Genomic DNA, 26,111 nt, shown 5'->3' on the forward strand with positions numbered 1-26,111 from the left:
ACTGACTCTCACTGGGGTACGGGTCCCACACACACACTGACTCTCACTGGGGTACGGGTACCACACACACTGACCCTCACTGGGATACGGGTCCCACACACACTGACCCTCACTGGGGTACGGGTACCACACACACTGACGCTCACTGGGGTACGGGTCCCACACACACTGACTCTCACTGGGGTATGTGTCACACATACACTGACTCTCACTGGGGTTCGGGTCCCACACACACTGACTCTGGGGTACGGGTTCCACACACACTGACTCTCACTGGGGTACGGGTCCCACACACACACTGACTCTCACTGGGGTACGGGTACCACACACACTGACTCTCACTGGGATACGGGTCCCACACACACTGACACTCACTGGGGTACGGGTCCCACACACACTGACTCTCACTGGGGTACATGTCCCACATGCACTGACTCTCACTGGGGTATGGGTCCCACACACACTGTCTCTCACTGGGGTACGGGTCCCACACACACTGACTCTCACTGGGGTACGGGTTCCACACACACTGACTCTCACTGGGGTACGGGTCCCACACACACTGACTCTCACTAGGGTACGGGTCCCACACACACTGACTCTCACTGGGGTACGGGTCCCACACACACTGACTCTCACTGGGGTACGGGTCCCACACACACTGACACACTAAATTGCCCCTTAATTGGAAAAAAAAGAATTGATTTTTTAAGATTTTGTACACTGTCTAGCTAGAAATTTGGACAGAGTCTGGGTGGAGAGTGGTGTATTGCTGCCCCCTGCTGTCTGACACACAGACAGCAACCTGCTACCGTCCACTTTGTGGAAAATCTCTCAATCGTACCGCCATTGGGCCCTTCCAAAGCGTGCTGGCCCTTTGAGTTCTCCCAATTCACACCGCTCTCCCCCATTACTCTGCGATATAAATTATTACTGTCATCTCTGATTCTTTGGCCGAATTCTCTTCTGCTGACTGCCTCCTCCTGACAAAGTTTGTCTGCGATCTATTCCCAAATTCCTTTACCCTGAGCTTCTGACCTGCCCCTCCGGGGCGTTCTCTCAACTCCCCTCCCCCCCCCCCCCCGGTAACCAGTCTGGTGAATCGCCTCCCCAAGGCGGTATCAAATTGATTTGAACGGTCTTTTACACCACCGCCATATTCTGAAAGGGCTTTATTAACATTGACAAACTTTCGCAAAGTTGCGGTAGGTTTGCTATTTCAGTGATGTCGATGGAGCCACAGACATCAGATCCCAGGGAGTCACCCGCAACACACACAGCTCGTATTTGATAGACGGTGACCCTGACAGTGCGGCGCTCCCTCAGTACTGACCCTCTGACAGTGCGGCACTCCCTCAGTACTGACCCTCTGACAGTGCGGCACTCCCTCAGTACTGACCCTCTGACAGTGCGGCACTCCCTCAGTACTGACCCTCTGACAGTGCGGCACTCCCTCAGTACTGACCCTCTGACAGTGCGGCGCTCCCTCAGTACTGACCCTCTGACAGTGCGGCACTCCCTCAGTACTGACCCTCTGACAGTGCGGCACTCCCTCAGTACTGACCCTCTGACAGTGCGGCACTCCCTCAGTACTGACCCTCTGACAGTGCGGCACTCCCTCAGTACTGACCCTCTGACAGTGCGGCACTCCCTCAGTACTGACCCTCTGACAGTGCGGCACTCCCTCAGTACTGACCCTCTGACAGTGCGGCACTCCCTCAGTACTGACCCTCTGACAGTGCGGCACTCCCTCAGTACTGACGCTCTGACAGTGCGGCACTCCCTCAGTACTGACCCTCTGACAGTGCGGCACTCCCTCAGTACTGACCCTCTGACAGTGCGGCACTCCCTCAGTACTGACCGTCTGACAGTGCGGCACTCCCTCAGTACTGACCCTCTGACAGTGCAGCGCTCCCTCAGTACTGACCCTCTGACAGTGCGGCACTCCCTCAGTACTGACCCTCTGACAGTGCGGCACTCCCTCAGTACTGACCCTCTGACAGTGCGGCACTCCCTCAGTACTGACCCTCTGACAGTGCGGCACTCCCTCAGTACTGACCCTCTGACAGTGCGGCACTCCCTCAGTACTGACTCTCTGACAGTGCAGCACTCCCTCAGTAGTGACCCTCTGACAGTGCGGCACTCCCTCAGTACTGACCCTCTGACAGTGCGGCACTCCCTCAGTACTGACCCTCTGACAGTGCGGCACTCCCTCAGTACTGACCCTCTGACAGTGCGGCACTCCCTCAGTACTGACCCTCTGACAGTGCGGCACTCCCGCTGTTGGGGATCGAAGGCTGATAGTATCAGAATGGCCTGGTCCCTGGGCTGTACCATTCTGACGGTCGATTGGATGAAAGTGTTGGGGGGGGAGTGGGAGAGGATTGGCCGGTTTGATTGGACGGATCCCAGGACGGATCCCACTCAGTCAGCGCCCCCCCGGAAAGAGCTGACCATGGCCACTGTTAGTTGTGACAGCTCTCTTTATTACACTGTCATGTAAATAGTACTATCCAAAATTCAACATTTATTATTTTTCAGGTACATCTTGGTGCTTTGCATCTGCCTGAGTCCGCACGAGTGACCTTTCGCCTTTAACCTGGAAGACAAAGCAGAAAGATCCAGTCACATCGGGTCCAGTGCCGCCCCTCCTGGGCGACCAGCCGCTCCCCCCCCTCCATCTGTGGTGTTTCCATTATTTCCATCCTCTCCCAGAGTTGTGTATTTTGTCTTTTAATCTTTACTTTCTTCCTTTCTAGTTAATGTCGGCCTCGAACATGCTGACGAATTGTCCCCATGCTTTAAGGAAGCCCTCCTCCGGCCCTCGGGTGGCGTACTCGATCTTCTCCAGGTGGGGAATTTCCGAGGGGGTCAGCGAGCCAGTCTGCGTCTGTGGGCGGTGCTGCCGATCGCCAGCCGAGCAGGATTCTCCGCCGCGCGATTAGGGAAGCGAAAGCGAGGGCGCGACCCCCTTCCCCATGTGTAACTCTGGCTGCTCCGATACCCCGAAGATTGCCACTCTCGGGCATGGCTTCACCCTCACCCCCACAACCTTGGACATCGCCTCGGAGAAGGCTGTCCGGAACCCAGCAAGCGTGGGGCAAGCTGGGCCCCTCTGGCACCGCTCACATTTGTCCTCCCCCTCCGGGAAGAACCCACTCATTCGGGTTCTTGCCAGGTGCGCTCTGTGCACCACTTTGAGCTGCATTAGGCTGAGCCTTGCGCAGGAGGAGGTGGAGCTCACCCTGCTCAGTGCTTCGCCCCAGTTCGTCCTCCCATTTCTGTCTGGTCTCGTCCAGTGGTGTTCGAACCCTGTCCGGTAGTTGTCCGTACATTTTCCCACAGTTTCCCCCCTTCCTTACTGTCCGTATTCATCACGTCCTCTAATAGTGTGGTCTCCGGGACCCTGGGGTATCCTACTGTCACTTTGCGGAGGAAGTGCTTTATTTGTAGCTGTCTAAGTTCTTGCCCCGTCGATAGTTCCAGCTCCCCTGTCAGTCCGCTCAGTGTCGCCAGTCTGTTTGGGTACGGACTTTCCTGCGACGCCTTCTGTAGCCACACAGCCAGCCAGCACCTCACATTCCAAGCATTGTTTGTGTGGTGTTAGCTGGGAGCTGGCAATCCTTTCCCAATCTGTATGTTACAGTAACCTGCAGCGGCGCACGGCGTACAGTATCAGGATGTAGTAATAGGCCATACGGCCCCTCCATTCTGCTCCCCACTCAATACGTTCATGGCAGATCATTTTCCTGTGCTATCTCCTCCACGTCTTTTGTGTTATTTATTCTGAATCAGATGTGGCTGGCTGGGCAAGGCCATTCCTAATTGCCCCTTCGCATGCTCAGCCATTTCAGAGGGCCGTTGAGATTAATCGCATTGCTGTGGACCTGGAGTCACCTGCAGGCCAGACCGAGTAACGGTGGCCGATTCTCGATCCTACGATTAGTCTGGGTGGGATATTGGAGAGTGGGATTAGTCTGGGTGGGAGATTGAAGAGTGGGATTAGACTGGGTGGGATATCGAATAGTGGGATTGGACTGGGTGGGAGATTGAAGAGTGGGATTAGACTGGGTGGGATATTGAAGAGTGGGATTAGACTGGGTGGGATATTGAAGAGTGGGATTAGTCTGGGTAGGATATTGAAGAGTGGGATTAGACTGGGTGGGATATTGAATAGTGGGATTAGACTTGGTGGGATATCGAAGTGTGGGATTAGTCTGGGTGGGAGATTGAAGAGTGGGATTAGACTGGGTGGGATATCGAATAGTGGGATTAGACTGGGTGGGATATTGAAGAGTGGGATTAGACTGGGTGGGAGATTGAAGAGTGGGATTAGACTGGGTGGGATATTGAAGAGTGGGATTAGACTGGGTGGGATATTGAAGAGTGGGATTAGACTGGGTGGGAGATTGAAGAGTGGGATTAGACTGGGTGGGATATTGAAGAGTGGGATTAGACTGGGTGGGAGATTGAAGACTGGGATTAGACTGGGTGGGAGATTGAAGAGTGGGATTAGACTGGGTGGGATATTGAAGAGTGGGATTAGACTGGGTGGGAGATTGAAGAGTGGGATTAGACTGGGTGGGATATTGAAGAGTGGGATTAGACTGGGTGGGATATCGAATAGTGGGATTAGACTGGGTGGGATATTGAAGAGTGGGATTAGACTGGGTGGGAGATTGAAGAGTGGGATTAGACTGGGTGGGATATAGAAGAGTGGGATTAGACTGGGTGGGAGATTGAAGAGTGGGATTAGACTGGGTGGGATATTGAAGAGTGGGATTAGACTGGGTGGGAGATTGAAGAGTGGGATTAGACTGGGTGGGAGATTGAAGAGTGGGATTAGTCTGGGTGGGATATTGAAGAGTGGGATTAGACTGGGTGGGAGATTGAAGAGTGGGATTAGACTGGGTGGGAGATTGAAGAGTGGGATTAGTCTGGGTGGGAGATTGAAGAGTGGGATTAGACTGGGTGGGAGATGGAAGAGTGGGATTAGACTGGGTGGGATATTGAAGAGTGGGATTAGTCTGTCTGGCAGATTGAAGAGTGGGATTAGACTGGGTGGGATATTGAAGAGTGGGATTAGACTGGGTGGGATATAGAAGAGTGGGATTAGACTGGGTGGGATATTGAAGAGTGGGATTAGACTGGGTGGGATATTGAAGAGTGGGATTAGACTGGGTGGGAGATTGAAGAGTGGGATTAGTCTGGGTGGGAGATTGAAGAGTGGGATTAGACTGGGTGGGAGATGGAAGAGTGGGATTAGACTGGGTGGGATATTGAAGAGTGGGATTAGACTGGGTGGGAGATTGAAGAGTGGGATTAGACTGGGTGGGAGATTGAAGAGTGGGATTAGTCTGTCTGGCAGATTGAAGAGTGGGATTAGACTGGGTGGGATATTGAAGAGTGGGATTAGACTGGGTGGGATATAGAAGAGTGGGATTAGACTGGGTGGGAGATTGAAGAGTGGGATTAGACTGGGTGGGATATTGAAGAGTGGGATTAGACTGGGTGGGAGATTGAAGAGTGGGATTAGACTGGGTGGGAGATTGAAGAGTGGGATTAGACTGGGTGGGAGATTGAAGAGTGGGATTAGTCTGTCTGGCAGATTGAAGAGTGGGATTAGACTGGGTGGGATATTGAAGAGTGGGATTAGACTGGGTGGGATATAGAAGAGTGGGATTAGACTGGGTGGGATATTGAAGAGTGGGATTAGACTGGGTGGGATATTGAAGAGTGGGATTAGACTGGGTGGGAGATTGAAGAGTGGGATTAGTCTGGTTGGGAGATTGAAGAGTGGGATTAGACTGGGTGGGAGATGGAAGAGTGGGATTAGACTGGGTGGGATATTGAAGAGTGGGATTAGACTGGGTGGGATATTGAAGAGTGGGATTAGACTGGGTGGGAGATTGAAGAGTGGGATTAGACTGGGTGGGATATTGAAGAGTGGGATTAGACTGGGTGGGAGATTGAAGAGTGGGATTAGACTGGGTGGGAGATTGAAGAGTGGGATTAGACTGGGTGGGAGATTGAAGAGTGGGATTAGACTGGGTGGGATATTGAAGAGTGGGATTAGACTGGGTGGGAGATTGAAGAGTGGGATTAGACTGGGTGGGATATTGAAGAGTGGGATTAGACTGGGTGGGAGATTGAAGAGTGGGATTAGACTGGGTGGGAGATTGAAGAGTGGGATTAGACTGGGTGGGATATTGAAGAGTGGGATTAGACTGGGTGGGATATAGAATAGTGGGATTAGACTGGGTGGGAGATTGAAGAGTGGGATTAGACTGGGTGGGAGATTGAAGAGTGGGATTAGACTGGGTGGGAGATTGAAGAGTGGGATTAGTCTGGGTGGGATATTGAAGAGTGGGATTAGACTGGGTGGGATATTGAAGAGTGGGATTAGACTGGGTGGGATACTGAAGAGTGGGATTAGACTGGGTGGGATATTGAAGAGTGGGATTAGTCTGTCTGGCAGATTGAAGAGTGGGATTAGACTGGGTGGGATATTGAAGAGTGGGATTAGACTGGGTGGGATACTGAAGAGTGGGATTAGACTGGGTGGGATATTGAAGAGTGGGATTAGACTGGGTGGGATACTGAAGAGTGGGATTAGACTGGGTGGGATACTGGAGAGTGGGATTAGACTGGGTGGGATATTGAAGAGTGGGATTAGACTGGGTGGGAGATTGAAGAGTGGGATTAGACTGGGTGGGATATTGAAGAGTGGGATTAGACTGGGTGGGAGATTGAAGAGTGGGATTAGACTGGGTGGGAGATTGAAGAGTGGGATTAGTCTGGGTGGGATATTGAAGAGTGGGATTAGACTGGGTGGGATATTGAAGAGTGGGATTAGACTGGGTGGGATACTGAAGAGTGGGATTAGACTGGGTGGGATATTGAAGAGTGGGATTAGTCTGTCTGGCAGATTGAAGAGTGGGATTAGACTGGGTGGGATATTGAAGAGTGGGATTAGACTGGGTGGGATACTGAAGAGTGGGATTAGACTGGGTGGGATATTGAAGAGTGGGATTAGACTGGGTGGGATACTGAAGAGTGGGATTAGACTGGGTGGGATACTGAAGAGTGGGATTAGACTGGGTGGGATATTGAAGAGTGGGATTAGACTGGGTGGGATATTGAAGAGTGGGATTAGACTGGGTGGGATATTGAAGAGTGGGATTAGACTGGGAGGGAGATTGAAGAGTGGGATTAGACTGCGTGGGATATTGAAGAGTGGGATTAGACTGGGTGGGATATTGAAGAGTGGGATTAGACTGGGTGGGATATTGAAGAGTGGGATTAGACTGGGTGGGATATTGAAGAGTGGGATTAGACTGGGTGGGAGATTGAAGAGTGGGATTAGACTGCGTGGGATATTGAAGAGTGGGATTAGACTGGGTGGGATATTGAAGAGTGGGATTAGTCTGGGTGGGATATTGAAGAGTGGGATTAGACTGGGTGGGATATTGAAGAGTGGGATTAGACTGGGTGGGATATTGAAGAGTGGGATTAGACTGGGTGGGATACTGAAGAGTGGGATTAGACTGGGTGGGAGATTGAAGAGTGGGATTAGACTGGGTGGGATATTGAAGAGTGGGATTAGACTGGGTGGGAGATTGAAGAGTGGGATTAGTCTGTCTGGCAGATTGAAGAGTGGGATTAGACTGGGTGGGATATTGAAGAGTGGGATTAGACTGGGTGGGAGATTGAAGAGTGGGATTAGTCTGTCTGGCAGATTGAAGAGTGGGATTAGACTGGGTGGGATATTGAAGAGTGGGATTAGACTGGGTGGGATATTGAAGAGTGGGATTAGACTGGGTGGGATATTGAAGAGTGGGATTAGACTGGGTGGGAGATTGAAGAGTGGGATTAGACTGGGTGGGAGATTGAAGAGTGGGATTAGACTGGGTGGGAGATTGAAGAGTGGGATTAGACTGGGTGGGAGATTGAAGAGTGGGATTAGTCTGGGTGGGATATTGAAGAGTGGGATTAGACTGGGTGGGATATTGAAGAGTGGGATTAGACTGGGTGGGATACTGAAGAGTGGGATTAGTCTGGGTGGGAGATTGAAGAGTGGGATTAGACTGGGTGGGATATTGAAGAGTGGGATTAGACTGGGTGGGATATCGAATAGTGGGATTAGACTGGGTGGGATATTGAAGAGTGGGATTAGTCTGGGTGGGATATTGAAGAGTGGGATTAGTCTGGGTGGGATATTGAAGAGTGGGATTAGACTGGGTGGGAGATTGAAGAGTGGGATTAGACTGGGTGGGATATTGAAGAGTGGGATTAGACTGGGTGGGATATTGAAGAGTGGGATTAGACTGGGTGGGAGATTGAAGAGTGGGATTAGACTGGGTGGGATATTGAAGAGTGGGATTAGACTGGGTGGGATATTGAAGAGTGGGATTAGTCTGGGTGGTATATTGAAGAGTGGTATTAGACTGGGTGGGAGATTGAAGAGTGGGATTAGACTGGGTGGGATATTGAAGAGTGGGATTAGTCTGTCTGGCAGATTGAAGAGTGGGATTAGACTGGGTGGGATATTGAAGAGTGGGATTAGACTGGGTGGGATATTGAAGAGTGGGATTAGACTGGGTGGGAGATTGAAGAGTGGGATTAGACTGGGTGGGATATTGAAGAGTGGGATTAGACTGGGTGGGATATTGAAGAGTGGGATTAGTCTGTCTGGCAGATTGAAGAGTGGGATTAGACTGGGTGGGAGATTGAAGAGTGGGATTAGACTGGGTGGGATATTGAAGAGTGGGATTAGACTGGGTGGGATACTGAAGAGTGGGATTAGACTGGGTGGGATATTGAAGAGTGGGATTAGACTGGGTGGGATATTGAAGAGTGGGATTAGACTGGGTGGGATATTGAAGAGTGGGATTAGTCTGGGTGGGAGATTGAAGAGTGGGATTAGACTGGGTGGGAGATTGAAGAGTGGGATTAGACTGGGTGGGAGATTGAAGAGTGGGATTAGACTGGGTGCGAGATTGAAGAGTGGGATTAGACTGGGTGGGATACTGAAGAGTGGGATTAGACTGGGTGGGATATTGAAGAGTGGGATTAGACTGGGTGGGATATTGAAGAGTGGGATTAGACTGGGTGGGATATTGAAGAGTGGGATTAGACTGGGTGGGATATTGAAGAGTGGGATTAGTCTGGGTGGGAGATTGAAGAGTGGGATTAGACTGGGTGGGAGATTGAAGAGTGGGATTAGACTGGGTGGGATATTGAAGAGTGGGATTAGACTGGGTGGGATATTGAAGAGTGGGATTAGACTGGGTGGGATATTGAAGAGTGGGATTAGTCTGGGTGGGAGATTGAAGAGTGGGATTAGACTGGGTGGGAGATTGAAGAGTGGGATTAGACTGGGTGGGAGATTGAAGAGTGGGATTAGTCTGTCTGGCAGATTGAAGAGTGGGATTAGACTGGGTGGGAGATTGAAGAGTGGGATTAGACTGGGTGGGAGATTGAAGAGTGGGATTAGACTGGGTGGGATATTGAAGAGTGGGATTAGACTGGGTGGGATATTGAAGAGTGGGATTAGACTGGGTGGGATATTGAAGAGTGGGATTAGTCTGGGTGGGAGATTGAAGAGTGGGATTAGACTGGGTGGGAGATTGAAGAGTGGGATTAGACTGGGTGGGAGATTGAAGAGTGGGATTAGACTGGGTGGGATATTGAAGAGTGGGATTAGACTGGGTGGGATATTGAAGAGTGGGATTAGTCTGTCTGGCAGATTGAAGAGTGGGATTAGACTGGGTGGGATATTGAAGAGTGGGATTAGACTGGGTGGGAGATTGAAGAGTGGGATTAGTCTGGGTGGGATATTGAAGAGTGGGATTAGACTGGGTGGGATATTGAAGAGTGGGATTAGACTGGGTGGGAGATTGAAGAGTGGGATTAGACTGGGTGGGATATTGAAGAGTGGGATTAGACTGGGTGGGAGATTGAAGAGTGGGATTAGACTGGGTGGGTGATTGAAGAGTGGGATTATACTGGGTGGGATATTGAAGAGTGGGATTAGTCTGGGTGGGAGATTGAAGAGTGGGATTAGACTGGGTGGGATATTGAAGAGTGGGATTAGACTGGGTGGGATATTGAAGAGTGGGATTAGACTGGGTGGGATATTGAAGAGTGGGAGTAGACTGGGTGGGAGATTGAAGAGTGGGATTAGACTGGGTGGGATATTGAGTGGGATTAGACTGGGTGGGATGTTGAAGAGTGGGATTAGACTGGGTGGGATATTGAAGAGTGGGATTAGACTGGGTGGGAGATTGAAGAGTGGGATTAGACTGGGTGGAATATTGAAGAGTGGGATTAGACTGGGTGGGATATTGAAGAGTGGGATTAGACTGGGTGGGATATTGAAGAGTGGGATTAGTCTGGGTGGGATATTGAAGAGTGGGATTAGACTGGGTGGGAGATTGAAGAGTGGGATTAGTCTGTCTGGCAGATTGAAGAGTGGGATTAGACTGGGTGGGATATTGAAGAGTGGGATTAGTCTGGGTGGGATATTGAAGAGTGGGATTAGACTGGGTGGGAGATTGAAGAGTGGGATTAGTCTGTCTGGCAGATTGAAGAGTGGGATTAGACTGGGTGGGATATTGAAGAGTGGGATTAGACTGGGTGGGAGATTGAAGAGTGGGATTAGACTGGGTGGGAGATTGAAGAGTGGGATTAGTCTGTCTGGCAGATTGAAGAGTGGGATTAGACTGGGTGGGATATTGAAGAGTGGGATTAGACTGGGTGGGATATTGAAGAGTGGGATTAGACTGGGTGGGAGATTGAAGAGTGGGATTAGACTGGGTGGGATATTGAAGAGTGGGATTAGACTGGGTGGGAGATTGAAGAGTGGGATTAGACTGGGTGGGATATTGAAGAGTGGGATTAGACTGGGTGGGAGATTGAAGAGTGGGATTAGTCTGGGTGGGATATTGAAGAGTGGGATTAGACTGGGTGGGATATTGAAGAGTGGGATTAGACTGGGTGGGAGATTGAAGAGTGGGATTAGACTGGGTGGGAGATTGAAGAGTGGGATTAGACTGGGTGGGATATTGAAGAGTGGGATTAGACTGGGTGGGATATTGAAGAGTGGGATTAGACTGGGTGGGAGATTGAAGAGTGGGATTAGACTGGGTGGGATATTGAAGAGTGGGATTAGACTGGGTGGGAGATTGAAGAGTGGGATTAGTCTGGGTGGGATATTGAAGAGTGGGATTAGACTGGGTGGGATATTGAAGAGTGGGATTAGACTGGGTGGGAGATTGAAGAGTGGGATTAGACTGGGTGGGAGATTGAAGAGTGGGATTAGACTGGGTGGGATATTGAAGAGTGGGATTAGACTGGGTGGGATATTGAAGAGTGGGATTAGACTGGGTGGGAGATTGAAGAGTGGGATTAGACTGGGTGGGATATTGAAGAGTGGGATTAGACTGGGTGGGATATTGAAGAGTGGGATTAGACTGGGTGGGATATTGAAGAGTGGGATTAGACTGGGTGGGATACTGAAGAGTGGGATTAGACTGGGTGGGAGATTGAAGAGTGGGATTAGACTGGGTGGGAGATTGAAGAGTGGGATTAGACTGTGTGGGATATTGAAGAGTGGGATTAGACTGGGTGGGAGATTGAAGAGTGGGATTAGTCTGTCTGGCAGATTGAAGAGTGGGATTAGACTGGGTGGGATATTGAAGAGTGGGATTAGACTGGGTGGGAGATTGAAGAGTGGGATTAGTCTGGGTGGGATATTGAAGAGTGGGATTAGACTGGGTGGGATATTGAAGAGTGGGATTAGACTGGGTGGGAGATTGAAGAGTGGGATTAGACTGGGTGGGTGATTGAAGAGTGGGATTAGACTGGGTGGGATATTGAAGAGTGGGATTAGTCTGGGTGGGAGATTGAAGAGTGGGATTAGTCTGGGTGGGATGTTGAAGAGTGGGATTAGACTGGGTGGGCTATTGAAGAGTGGGATTAGACTGGGTGGGATATTGAAGAGTGGGATTAGACTGGGTGGGATATCGAATAGTGGGATTAGACTAGGTGGGATATCGAAGTGTGGGATTAGTCTGGGTGGGAGATTGAAGAGTGGGATTAGACTGGGTGGGAGATTGAAGAGTGGGATTAGACTGGGTGGGAGATTGAAGAGTGGGATTAGTCTGTCTGGCAGATTGAAGAGTGGGATTAGACTGGGTGGGTGATTGAACAGTGGGATTAGACTGGGTGGGATATTGAAGAGTGGGATTAGACTGGGTGGGAGATAGAAGAGTGGGATTAGTCTGGGTGGGATATTGAAGAGTGGGATTAGACTGGGTGGGAGATTGAAGAGTGGGATTAGACTGGGTGGGATATTGAGTGGGATTAGACTGGGTGGGATATTGAAGATTGGGGTTAGACTGGGTGGGATATTGAAGAGTGGGATTAGACTGGGTGGGATATTGAAGAGTGGGATTAGACTGGGTGGGATATCGAATAGTGGGATTAGACTGGGTGGGATATCGAAGTGTGGGATTAGTCTGGGTGGGAGATTGAAGAGTGGGATTAGACTGGGTGGGATATTGAAGAGTGGGATTAGACTGGGTGGGAGATTGAAGAGTGGGATTAGACTGGGTGGGATATTGAAGAGTGGGATTAGACTGGGTGGGAGATTGAAGAGTGGGATTAGACTGGGTGGGTGATTGAAGAGTGGGATTAGACTGGGTGGGAGATTGAAGAGTGGGATTAGTCTGGGTGGGATATTGAAGAGTGGGATTAGACTGGGTGGGATATTGAAGAGTGGGATTAGACTGGGTGGGAGATTGAAGAGTGGGGGAGAGTGGGATTGGACTGGGTGGGATATTAAAGAGTGGGATTAGACTGGGTGGGATATTGAAGAGTGGGATTAGACTGGGTGGGATATTGAAGAGTGGGATTAGACTGGGTGGGATATTGAAGAGTGGGATTAGTCTGGGTGGGATACTGAAGAGTGGGATTAGACTGGGTGGGAGATTGAAGAGTGGGATTAGCCTGTCTGGCAGATTGAAGAGTGGGATTAGACTGGGTGGGATATAGAAGAGTGGGATTAGACTGGGTGGGATATTGAAGAGTGGGATTAGACTGGGTGGGATATTGAAGAGTGGGATTAGACTGGGTGGGAGATTGAAGAGTGGGATTAGACTGGGTGGGATATTGAAGAGTGGGATTAGACTGGGTGGGATATTGAAGAGTGGGATTAGACTGGGTGGGAGTTTGAAGAGTGGGATTAGACTGGGTGGGAGATTGAAGAGTGGGATTAGTCTGTCTGGCAGATTGAAGAGTGGGATTAGACTGGGTGGGAGATTGAAGAGTGGGATTAGTCTGGGTGGGATATTGAAGAGTGGGATTAGACTGGGTGGGTGATTGAAGAGTGGGATTAGACTGGGTGGGATATTGAAGAGTGGGATTAGTCTGGGTGGGAGATTGAAGAGTGGGATTAGACTGGGTGGGATATTGAAGAGTGGGATTAGACTGGGTGGGATATTGAAGAGTGGGATTAGACTGGGTGGGATATTGAAGAGTGGGATTAGACTGGGTGGGAGATTGAAGAGTGGGATTAGACTGGGTGGGATATTGAGTGGGATTAGACTGAGTGGGATGTTGAAGAGTGGGATTAGACTGGGTGGGATATTGAAGAGTGGGATTAGACTGGGTGGGAGATTGAAGAGTGGGATTAGACTGGGTGGGATATTGAAGAGTGGGATTAGACTGGGTGGGATATTGAAGAGTGGGATTAGACTGGGTGGGAGATTGAAGAGTGGGATTAGTCTGTCTGGCAGATTGAAGAGTGGGATTAGACTGGGTGGGAGATTGAAGAGTGGGATTAGTCTGGGTGGGATATTGAAGAGTGGGATTAGACTGGGTGGGATATTGAAGAGTGGGATTAGACTGGGTGGGATATTGAAGAGTGGGATTAGACTGGGTGGGAGATTGAAGAGTGGGATTAGACTGGGTGGGATATTGAAGAGTGGGATTAGACTGGGTGGGAGATTGAAGAGTGGGATTAGACTGGGTGGGATATTGAAGAGTGGGATTAGACTGGGTGGGATACTGAAGAGTGGGATTAGACTGGGTGGGATATTGAAGAGTGGGATTAGACTGGGTGGGATATTGAAGAGTGGGATTAGACTGGGTGGGAGATTGAAGAGTGGGATTAGACTGGGTGGGATATTGAAGAGTGGGATTAGACTGGGTGGGAGACTGAAGAGTGGGATTAGACTGGGTGGGATATTGAAGAGTGGGATTAGACTGGGTGGGAGATTGAAGAGTGGGATTAGTCTGTCTGGCAGATTGAAGAGTGGGATTAGACTGGGTGGGATATTGAAGAGTGGGATTAGACTGGGTGGGAGATTGAAGAGTGGGATTAGACTGGGTGGGATATTGAAGAGTGGGATTAGACTGGGTGGGATATTGAAGAGTGGGATTAGACTGGGTGGGAGATTGAAGAGTGGGATTAGACTGGGTGGGATATTGAAGAGTGGGATTAGACTGGGTGGGAGATTGAAGAGTGGGATTAGACTGGGTGGGATATTGAAGAGTGGGATTAGACTGGGTGGGATACTGAAGAGTGGGATTAGACTGGGTGGGATATTGAAGAGTGGGATTAGACTGGGTGGGATATTGAAGAGTGGGATTAGACTGGGTGGGAGATTGAAGAGTGGGATTAGACTGGGTGGGATATTGAAGAGTGGGATTAGACTGGGTGGGAGACTGAAGAGTGGGATTAGACTGGGTGGGATATTGAAGAGTGGGATTAGACTGGGTGGGATATTGAAGAGTGGGATTAGACTGGGTGGGAGATTGAAGAGTGGGATTAGACTGGGTGGGATATTGAAGAGTGGGATTAGACTGGGTGGGATATTGAAGAGTGGGATTAGACTGGGTGGGAGATTGAAGAGTGGGATTAGTCTGTCTGGCAGATTGAAGAGTGGGATTAGACTGGGTGGGAGATTGAAGAGTGGGATTAGTCTGGGTGGGATATTGAAGAGTGGGATTAGACTGGGTGGGTGATTGAAGAGTGGGATTAGACTGGGTGGGATATTGAAGAGTGGGATTAGTCTGGGTGGGAGATTGAAGCGTGGGATTAGACTGGGTGGGATATTGAAGAGTGGGATTAGACTGGGTGGGATATTGAAGAGTGGGATTAGACTGGGTGGGATATTGAAGAGTGGGATTAGACTGGGTGGGATATTGAAGAGTGGGATTAGACTGGGTGGGAGATTGAAGAGTGGGATTAGTCTGTCTGGCAGATTGAAGAGTGGGATTAGACTGGGTGGGATATTGAAGAGTGGGATTAGACTGGGTGGGAGATTGAAGAGTGGGATTAGTCTGGGTGGGATATTGAAGAGTGGGATTAGACTGGGTGGGATATTGAAGAGTGGGATTAGACTGGGTGGGAGATTGAAGAGTGGGATTAGACTGGGTGGGAGATTGAAGAGTGGGATTAGACTGGGTGGGATATTGAAGAGTGGGATTAGACTGGGTGGGATATTGAAGAGTGGGATTAGACTGGGTGGGAGATTGAAGAGTGGGATTAGACTGGGTGGGATATTGAAGAGTGGGATTAGACTGGGTGGGATACTGAAGAGTGGGATTAGACTGGGTGGGATATTGAAGAGTGGGATTAGACTGGGTGGGATATTGAAGAGTGGGATTAGACTGGGTGGGAGATTGAAGAGTGGGATTAGACTGGGTGGGATATTGAAGAGTGGGATTAGACTGGGTGGGAGATTGAAGAGTGGGATTAGACTGGGTGGGATATTGAAGAGTGGGATTAGACTGGGTGGGATATTGAAGAGTGGGATTAGACTGGGTGGGAGATTGAAGAGTGGGATTAGTCTGTCTGGCAGATTGAAGAGTGGGATTAGACTGGGTGGGATATTGAAGAGTGGGATTAGTCTGGGTGGGATACTGAAGAGTGGGATTAGACTGGGTGGGATATTGAAGAGTGGGATTCGACTGGGTGGGATATTGAAGAGTGGGATTAGACTGGGTGGGATGTTGAAGAGTGGGATTAGTCTGGGTGGGAGATTGAAGACTGGGATTAGACTGGTAGGGATATTGAAGAGTGGGATTAGACTGGGTGGGATATTGAAGAGTGGGATTAGACTGGGTGGGAGATTGAAGAGTGGGATTAGACTGGGTGGGATATTGAGTGGGATTAGACTGAGTGGGATGTTGAAGAGTGGGATTAGACTGGGTGGGATATTGAAGAGTGGGATTAGACTGGGTGGGATATTGAAGAGTGGGATTAGACTGGGTGGGAGATTGAAGAGTGGGATTAGACTGGGTGGGATATTGAGTGGGATTAGACTGAGTGGGATGTTGAAGAGTGGGATTAGACTGGGTGGGATATTGAAGAGTGGGATTAGACTGGGTGGGAGATTGAGTGGGATTAGACTGAGTGGGATGTTGAAGAGTGGGATTAGACTGGGTGGGAGATTGAAGAGTGGGATTAGACTGGGTGGGAGATTGAAGAGTGGGATTAGTCTGTCTGGCAGATTGAAGAGTGGGATTAGACTGGGTGGGATATTGAAGAGTGGGATTAGACTGGGTGGGAGATTGAAGAGTGGGATTAGTCTGGGTGGGATATTGAAGAGTGGGATTAGACTGGGTGGGATATTGAAGAGTGGGATTAGACTGGGTGGGAGATTGAAGAGTGGGATTAGACTGGGTGGGAGATTGAAGAGTGGGATTAGACTGGGTGGGATATTGAAGAGTGGGATTAGACTGGGTGGGATATTGAAGAGTGGGATTAGACTGGGTGGGATACTGAAGAGTGGGATTAGACTGGGTGGGATATTGAAGAGTGGGATTAGACTGGGTGGGATATTGAAGAGTGGGATTAGACTGGGTGGGATATTGAAGAGTGGGATTAGACTGGGTGGGATACTGAAGAGTGGGATTAGACTGGGTGGGAGATTGAAGAGTGGGATTAGACTGGGTGGGATATTGAAGAGTGGGATTAGACTGGGTGGGAGATTGAAGAGTGGGATTAGACTGGGTGGGATATTGAAGAGTGGGATTAGACTGGGTGGGATATTGAAGAGTGGGATTAGACTGGGTGGGAGATTGAAGAGTGGGATTAGTCTGTCTGGCAGATTGAAGAGTGGGATTAGACTGGGTGGGATATTGAAGAGTGGGATTAGTCTGGGTGGGATACTGAAGAGTGGGATTAGACTGGGTGGGATATTGAAGAGTGGGATTAGACTGGGTGGGATATTGAAGAGTGGGATCAGACTGGGTGGGAGATTGAAGAGTGGGATTAGACTGGGTGGGATATTGAAGAGTGGGATTAGACTGGGTGGGAGATTGAAGAGTGGGATTAGACTGGGTGGGAGATTGAAGAGTGGGATTAGACTGGGTGGGATATTGAAGAGTGGGATTAGACTGGGTGGGAGATTGAAGAGTGGGATTAGTCTGTCTGGCAGATTGAAGAGTGGGATTAGACTGGGTGGGATATTGAAGAGTGGGATTAGACTGGGTGGGAGATTGAAGAGTGGGATTAGTCTGGGTGGGATATTGAAGAGTGGGATTAGACTGGGTGGGTGATTGAAGAGTGGGATTAGACTGGGTGGGATATTGAAGAGTGGGATTAGTCTGGGTGGGAGATTGAAGAGTGGGATTAGACTGGGTGGGATATTGAAGAGTGGGATTAGACTGGGTGGGATATTGAAGAGTGGGATTAGACTGGGTGGGATATTGAAGAGTGGGATTAGACTGGGTGGGAGATTGAAGAGTGGGATTAGACTGGGTGGGATATTGAGTGGGATTAGACTGGGTGGGATGTTGAAGAGTGGGATTAGACTGGGTGGGCTATTGAAGAGTGGGATTAGACTGGGTGGGCTATTGAAGAGTGGGATTAGACTGGGTGGGATATTGAAGAGTGGGATTAGACTGGGTGGGATATCGAATAGTGGGATTAGACTGGGTGGGATATCGAAGTGTGGGATTAGTCTGGGTGGGAGATTGAAGAGTGGGATTAGACTGGGTGGGAGATTGAAGAGTGGGATTAGACTGGGTGGGATATTGAAGAGTGGGATTAGACTGGGTGGGAGATTGAAGAGTGGGATTAGTCTGTCTGGCAGATTGAAGAGTGGGATTAGTCTGGGTGGGATATAGAAGAGTGGGATTAGACTGGGTGGGATATTGAAGAGTGGGATTAGACTGGGTGGGATATTGAAGAGTGGGATTAGACTGGGTGGGAGATTGAAGAGTGGGATTAGACTGGGTGGGAGATTGAAGAATGGGATTAGACTGGGTGGGTGATTGAAGAGTGGGATTAGACTGGGTGGGATATTGAATTGTGGGATTAGACTGGGTGGGAGATTGAAGAGTGGGATTAGTCTGGGTGGGATATTGAAGAGTGGGATTAGACTGGGTGGGATATTGAAGAGTGGGATTAGTCTGGGTGGGATATTGAAGAGTGGGATTAGACTGGGTGGGATATTGAAGAGTGGGATTAGACTGGGTGGGATATTGAAGAGTGGGATTAGACTGGGTGGGATATTGAAGAGTGGGATTAGACTGGGTGGGAGATTGAAGAATGGGATTAGACTGGGTGGGTGATTGAAGAGTGGGATTAGACTGGGTGGGATATTGAATTGTGGGATTAGACTGGGTGGGAGATTGAAGAGTGGGATTAGTCTGGGTGGGATATTGAAGAGTGGGATTAGACTGGGTGGGATATTGAAGAGTGGGATTAGACTGGGTGGGATATTGAAGAGTGGGATTAGTCTGGGTGGGATATTGAAGAGTGGGATTAGACTGGGTGGGATATTGAAGAGTGGGATTAGACTGGGTGGGATATTGAAGAGTGGGATTAGACTGGGTGGGAGATTGAAGAGTGGGATTAGACTGGGTGGGAGATTGAAGAGTGGGATTAGACTGGGTGGGATATTGAAGAGTGGGATTAGACTGGGTGGGATATTGAGTGGGATTAGACTGGGTGGGATGTTGAAGAGTGGGATTAGACTGGGTGGGATATTGAAGAGTGGGATTAGACTGGGTGGGATATTGAAGAGTGGGATTAGACTTGGTGGGAGATTGAAGAATGGGATTAGACTGGGTGGGATATTGAAGAGTGGGATTAGACTGGGTGGGATATTGAAGAGTGGGATTAGACTGGGTGGGATATTGAAGAGTGGGATTAGACTGGGTGGGAGATTAAAGAATGGGATTAGACTGGGTGGGATATTGAAGAGTGGGATTAGACTGGGTGGGATATTGAAGAATGGGATTAGACTGGGTGGGATATTGAGTGGGATTAGACTGGGTGGGATGTTGAAGAGTGGGATTAGACTGGGTGGGATATTGAAGAGTGGGATTAGACTGGGTGGGATATTGAAGAGCAGGGAGAGTGGGATTAGACTGGGTGGGATATTGAAAAGTGGGATTAGACTGGGTGGGATATTGAAGAGTGGGATTTGGCTGGGTGGGATCTTGAAGAGTGGGATTAGACTGGGTGGGATATTGAAGAGTGGGATTAGACTGGGTGGGATATTGAAGAGCGGGGAAAGTGGGGTTAAACTGGGTGGGATATTGAAGAGTGTGGGAGAGTGGGATTAGACTCGGCGGATATTGAAGAGAAGGGAGAGTGGGATTAGACTGGGTGGGATATTGAAGAGTGGGATTAGACTGGGTGGGATATTGAAGAGTGGGATTAGACTGGGTGGGATATTGAAGAGTGGGATTAGACTGGGTGGGATATTGAAGAGCGGGGAAAGTGGGGTTAAACTGGGTGGGATATTGAAGAGTGTGGGAGAGTGGGATTAGACTCGGTGGATATTGAAGAGAAGGGAGAGTGGGATTAGACTGGGTGGGATATTGAAGAGTGGGATTAGACTGGGTGGGATATTGAAGAGTGGGATTAGTCTGGGTAGGATATTGAAGAGTGGGATTAGACTGGGTGGGATATTGAATAGTGGGATTAGACTGGGTGGGATATCGAAGTGTGGGATTAGACTGGGTGGGATATTTAAGAGTGGGATTAGACTGGGTGGGATATTTAAGAGTGGGATTAGACTGGGTGGGATATTTAAGAGTGGGATTAGACTGGGTGGGATATTGAAGAGTGGGATTATACTGCGTGGGATATTGAAGAGTGGGAGTAGACTGGGTGGGAGATTGAAGAGTGGGATTAGACTGGGTGGGATATTGAAGAGTGGGATTAGACTGGGTGGGATATTGAAGAGTGGGATTAGACTGGGTGGGATATTGAAGAGTGGGATTAGACTGGGTGGGATATTGAAGAGTGGGATTAGACTGGGTGGGATATTGAAGAGCAGGGAGAGTGGGATTAGACTGGGTGGGATATTGAAAAGTGGGATTAGACTGGGTGGGATATTGAAGAGTGGGATTTGGCTGGGTGGGATATTGAAGAGTGGGATTAGAATGGGTGAGATATAGAAGAGTGGGATTAGACTGGGTGGGATATTGAAGAGTGGGATTAGACTGGGTGGGATATTGAAGATCGGGGAAAGTGGGGTTAAACTGGGTGGGATATTGAAGTGTGTGGGAGAGTGGGATTAGACTCGGTGGGATATTGAAGAGAAGGGAGAGTGGGATTAGACTGGGTGGGATATTGAAGAGTGGGATTAGACTGGGTGGGATATTGAAGAGTGGGATTAGACTGGGTGGGATATTGAAGAGTGTGATTAGATTGGGTGGGATATTGGAGAGTGGGATTAGACTGCGTGGGATATTGAAGAGTGGGATTAGACGGGATATTGAAGAGTCGGATTAGACTGGGTGGGATATTGGAGAGTGGGATTAGACTGCGTGGGGTATTGAAGAGTGGGATTATACTGCGTGGGATATTGAAGAGTGGGAGTAGACTGGGTGGGATATTGAAGAGTGGGATTAGACTGGGCGGGATATTGAAGAGTGGGATTAGACTGGGTGGGATATTGAAGAGTAGGGAGAGTGGGAGTAGACTGGGTGGGATATTGAAGAGTGGGGAGAGTGGGATTAGACTGGGTAGGATATTGAAGAGTGGGATTAGACTGGGTGGGATATTGGAGAGTGCAGTTAGACTGGGTGGGATATTGAAGAGCGGGGAGAGTGGGATTAGACTGGGTGGGATATTGAAAAGTGGGATTAAACTGGGTGGGATATTGAAGAGCAGGGAGAGTGGGATTAGACTGGGTGGGATATTGAAGAGTGGGATTAGACTAGGTGTGATATTGAAGAGTGGGATTAGACTGGGTGGGATATTGAAGAGAGGGATTAGACTGGGTGGGATATTGAAGATTGGGATTAGACTGGGTGGGATATTGAAGAGTGGGATTAGACTGGGTGGGATATTGAAGAGTGGGATTAGACTGCGTGGGGTATTGAAGAGTGGGATTAGACTGGGTGGGATATTGAAGAGTGGGATGAGACTGGGCAGGATATTGAAGAGTAGGCAGAGTGGGATTAGACTGGGTGGGATATTGAAGAGTGGGATTAGACTGGGTGGGATATTGAAGAGTGGGGAGAGTGGGATTAGACTGGGTGAGATATTGAAGGGTGGGGACAAAGTTGGGTTGACTGGGTGGGATATTGAAGAGTGGGATTAGACTGGGTGGGATATTGAAGAGCGGGGAGAGGGATTAGACTGGGTGGGATATTGAAGAGTGGGGAGAGTGGGATTAGACTGGGTGGGATATTGAAGAGTGGGATTAGACTGGGTGGGATATTGAAGAGTGGGGAGAGTGGGATTAGACTGGGTGGGATATTGAAGAGTGGGGTTAGGCTGGGTGGGATATTGAAGAGTGGGATTAGACTGGGTGGAATATTGAAGACTGGTATTACACTGGGTGGGATATTGAAGAATGGGATTAGGCTGGGTGGGATATTGAAGAGCGGGGAGAGTGGTATTAGACTGGGTGGGATATTGAAGAGTGGGATTCGACTGGGTGGGATATTGAAGAGTGGTATTAGACTGGGTGGGATATTGAAGAATGGGATTAGACTGGGTAGGATATTAAAAAGTGGGATTAGGCTGGGTGGGATTAGACTGAGTTGGATATTGAAGAGTGGGATTAGACAGGGTGGGATATTGAAGAGTGGGGTTAAACTGGATGGGATATTGAAGAGTGGGATTAGACTGGGTGGGATATTGAAGAGTGTGATTAGATTGGGTGGGATATTGAAGAGTGGGGTTAAACTGGATGGGATATTGAAGAGTGGGATTAGACTGGGTGGGATATTGAAGAGCGCGGAGAGTGCGGTTAGACTGGGGGGATATTGAAGAGTGGCCTTAGACTGGGTGGGATATTGAAGAGCGGGGAGAGTGCCGTTAGACTGGGGCTGATATTGAAGAGTGCGATTAGACTGGGTGAGATATTCAAGAATGGGATTAGACTGGGTGGGATATTGAAGAGCAGGGAGAGTGGGATTAGACTGGCTGGGATATTGAAGAGTGGGATTAGACTGGGTGGGATATTGAACAGTGGTATTAGACTCGGTGGGATATTGAAGAGTGGGATTAGACTGGGCGGGATATTGAAGAGCAGGGAGAGTGGGATTAGACTGGGTGGGATATTGAAGAGTGGGATTAGACTGGTGGGATAATGAAGAATGGGATTAGACTGGGTGGGATATTGAAGAGTGGGGGAGAGTGGGATTAAACTGGGTGTGATATTGAAGAGCGGGGAGAGTGGGAGTAGACTGGGTGGGATATTGAAGAGGGAGTAGACTGGGTGGGATATTGAAGAGTGGGATTAGATTGGGTTGGATATTGAAGAGTGGGATTAGACTGGGTTGGATATTGAAGAGTGGGATTAGACTGGGTGGGATATTGAAGAATGGGATTAGATTGGGTGGGATATTGAAGAGTGGGATTAGACTGGGTGGGATATTGAAGAATGGGGGTGAGTGGGATTAGACTGGGTGGGATATTGAAGAGCGGGGAATGTGGGATTAGACTGATTGGGATATTGAAGAGTGGGATTAGACTGGGTGGGATATTGAAGAGTGGGATTAGACTGGGTGGCATATTGAAGAATGGGGGTGAGTGGGATTAGACTGGGTGGGATATTGAAGAGCGGGGAATGTGGGATTAGACTGATTGGGATATTGAAGAGTGGGATTAGACTGGGTGGGATATTGAAGAGTGGGGTTAGACTGGGTGGGATATTGAAGAATGGGATTAGACTGCGTGGGATATTGAAGAATGGGATTAGACTGGGTGGGATATTGAAGAGTGGGATTAGACTGGGTGGGATATTGAAGAATGGGATTAGACTGCGTGGGATATTGAAGAATGGGATTAGACTGGGCGGGATATTGAAGAGTGGGATTAGACTGGGCGGGATTTTAAAAAATATATAATTTTTATTAAACGTGTTCATAAAATATCAATAACAAAATGAGAAAGAAAAAAGAACCCAACAGGGTTAAGTACAAAACACAATCGAAAAAAGCAACCCCCCAAACCCCACCCCCCCCGTACCTAAATAATAAATTAACATTAACACCCCGAATTAACACTACAGGTGTATACACCCCCTCAGACCCTCCAGTGTAAATAACATAAACAAAAATAAAGTAACCCCCCCCCCGAGCTGCTGCTGCCATTGATCAATGTCTATCGTTCTGCCAGGAAGTCTAAGAACGGTTGCCACCGCCTAAAGAACCCTTGTACCGACCCTCTCAAGGCGAATTTCACCCTCTCCAATTTAATGAACCCCGCCATATCGCTGATCCAGGATTCCACGCTTGGGGGCCTCGTATCTTTCCACTGAAGGAGAATCCTTCGCCGGGCTACCAGGGACGCAAAGGCCAGAATTCCAGCCTCTTTCGCCTCCTGCACTCCCGGCTCCTCTGCCACCCCAAATATTGCGAGCCCCCAGCCCGGTTTGACCCTGGATCCTACCACCCTCGACACCGTCCTCGCTACGCCCTTCCAAAGTTCCTCCAGTGCTGGGCATGCCCAGAACATATGGGTGTGATTTGCTGGGCTCCCTGAGCACCTAACACACCTGTCCTCACCCCCAAAGAACCTGCTCATCCTTGTCCCGGTCATATGTGCCCTGTGCAGCACCTTAAACTGTATGAGGCTGAGTCTCACGCACGAAGAGGAAGAATTCACCCTCCCCAGGGCATCTCCCACGTCCCCTCTTCGATCTCCTCTCCCAACTCCTCCTCCCACTTACCTTTCAACTCCACCACCGAGACCTCCTCCTCCTCACCTGGTAAGTTTCCGAGACCTTCCCCACTCCCCCCCCCCCCCCCCCCCCACCCCCCCGAGAGCACCCTCTCCTGTACTGTGTGTGGCAGTAGCCGTGGGAATTCCACCACCTGCCGTCTGGCAAACGCCCTTACCTGACTGGTCGGGATATTGATGAGCAGGGAGAGTGGGATTAGACTGGGTGGGATATTGAAGAGTGGGATTAGACTGGGTGGAAAAATGAAGAATGGGATTAGACTGGGTGGGATATTGAAGAGTGGGGGAAAGTGGGATTAGACTGGGTGTGATATAGAAGAACGGGGAGAGTGGGAGTAGATTGGGTGGGATATTGAAGAGTGGGATTAGACTGGGTGGGATATTGAAGAGTGGGTTTAGACTGGTGGGATATTGATGAGCGGGGAGAGTGGGATTAGATTGGGTGGTATATTGAAGAGTGGGATTAGACTGGGCCAGATATTGAAGAGTGGGATTAGACTGGGTGGGATATTGAAGAGTGGGATTAGACTGGGTGGGATATTGAAGAAAGTATTTGACTGGGTGGGATATTGAAGAGTGGGAGAGAGTGGGATTAGACTGGGTGGGATATTGGCGAGTGAGATTAGACTGGGTGGGATATTGAAGAGTGGGATTAGACTGGGTGTGGTATTGAAGAGTGGGATTAGACTGGGTGGGACATTGAAGAGTGGGATTAGACTGGGTGGGATGTTGAAGAGTGGGGAATGTGGGATTAGTCTGGGTGGGATATTGAAGAGTGGGATTAGACTAGGTGGGATATTGAAGAGTGGGGTTAGACTGGGTGGGATATTGAAGAATGGGATTAGACTGGGTGGGATATTGAAGAGTGGGATTAGACTGGGTGTGATATTGAAGAGTGGGATTAAACTAGGTAGGATATTGAAGAGTAGGGAAGAGTGGGATTAGACTGGGTGGGATATTGATGAGTGGGCAATGTGGGATTAGACTGGGTGGGATATTGAAGAGTGGGATTAGACTGGGTGGGATATTGAAGAGTGGGGTTAGACTGGGTGGGATATTGAAGAGTGGGATTAGACTGGGTGGGATATTGAAGAGTGGGTTTAGACTGGTGGGATATTGATGAGCGGGGAGAGTGGGATTAGATTGGGTGGTATATTGAAGAGTGGGATTAGACTGGGCCAGATATTGAAGAGTGGGATTAGACTGGGTGGGATATTGAAGAGTGGGATTAGACTGCGTGGGATATTGAAGAAAGTATTTGACTGGGTGGGATATTGAAGAGTGGGAGAGAGTGGGATTAGACTGGGTGGGATATTGAAGAGGGGTTAGACTGGGTGGGATGTTGAAGAGTGGGGAATGTGGGATTAGACTGGGTGGGATATTGAAGAGTGGGGTTAGACTGGGTGGGATATTGAAGAGCGGGGAGAGTGGGATTAGACTGGGTGGGATATTGAAGAATGTGATGAGACTGGGTGGGATATTGAAGAGTGGGGTTATCCTGGGTGGGATATTGAAGAGTGGGATTAGACTGGGTGGGATATTGAAGAGTGGGTTTAGACTGGTGGGATATTGATGACCGGGGAGAGTGGGATTAGATTGGGTGGGATATTGAAGAGTGGGATTAGACTGGGTGGGATATTGAAGAATGTGATTAGACTGGGTGGGATATTGAAGAGTGGGGTTATCCTGGGTGGGATATTGAAGAGTGGGACTAGACTGGGTGGGATATTGAAGAGTGGGTTTAGACTGGTGGGATATTGATGACCGGGGAGAGTGGGATTAGACTGGGCCGGATATTGAAGAGTGGGATTAGACTGGGTGGGATATTGAAGAAAGTATTTGACTGGGTGGGATATTGAAGAGTGGGAGAGAGTGGGATTAGACTGGGTGGGATATTGAAGAGTGGGATTAGACTAGGTGGGATATTGAAGAGTAGGGAAGA

General features: G+C 49.3%; 1 protein-coding gene across 4 annotated transcripts in view; it reads right to left on the bottom strand.

Moving 5' to 3' along the window:
* Positions 1–2,465: 2,465 nt before the first annotated feature.
* The window catches only part of LOC140404800 (uncharacterized), a 211,006-nt gene continuing 187,360 nt past the window's right edge, over positions 2,466–26,111 (bottom strand). For 3 of the 4 annotated variants that reach the window (XR_011938586.1, XM_072493534.1, XM_072493533.1), the window contains one exon: positions 2,466–2,599. Coding sequence is in view for 2 of the 4 variants with exons in the window: in XM_072493534.1 (XP_072349635.1) it covers positions 2,521–2,599 (79 nt within the window). In the remaining 2 variants the exon portion in view is untranslated. The remainder of the gene's footprint in view (positions 2,600–26,111) is intronic. The other variant, XR_011938588.1, reaches the window with a different exon arrangement.

This window comes from Scyliorhinus torazame, chromosome 31 (assembly GCF_047496885.1).
Source record: "Scyliorhinus torazame isolate Kashiwa2021f chromosome 31, sScyTor2.1, whole genome shotgun sequence".
Classification (NCBI taxonomy): domain Eukaryota; kingdom Metazoa; phylum Chordata; class Chondrichthyes; order Carcharhiniformes; family Scyliorhinidae; genus Scyliorhinus; species Scyliorhinus torazame.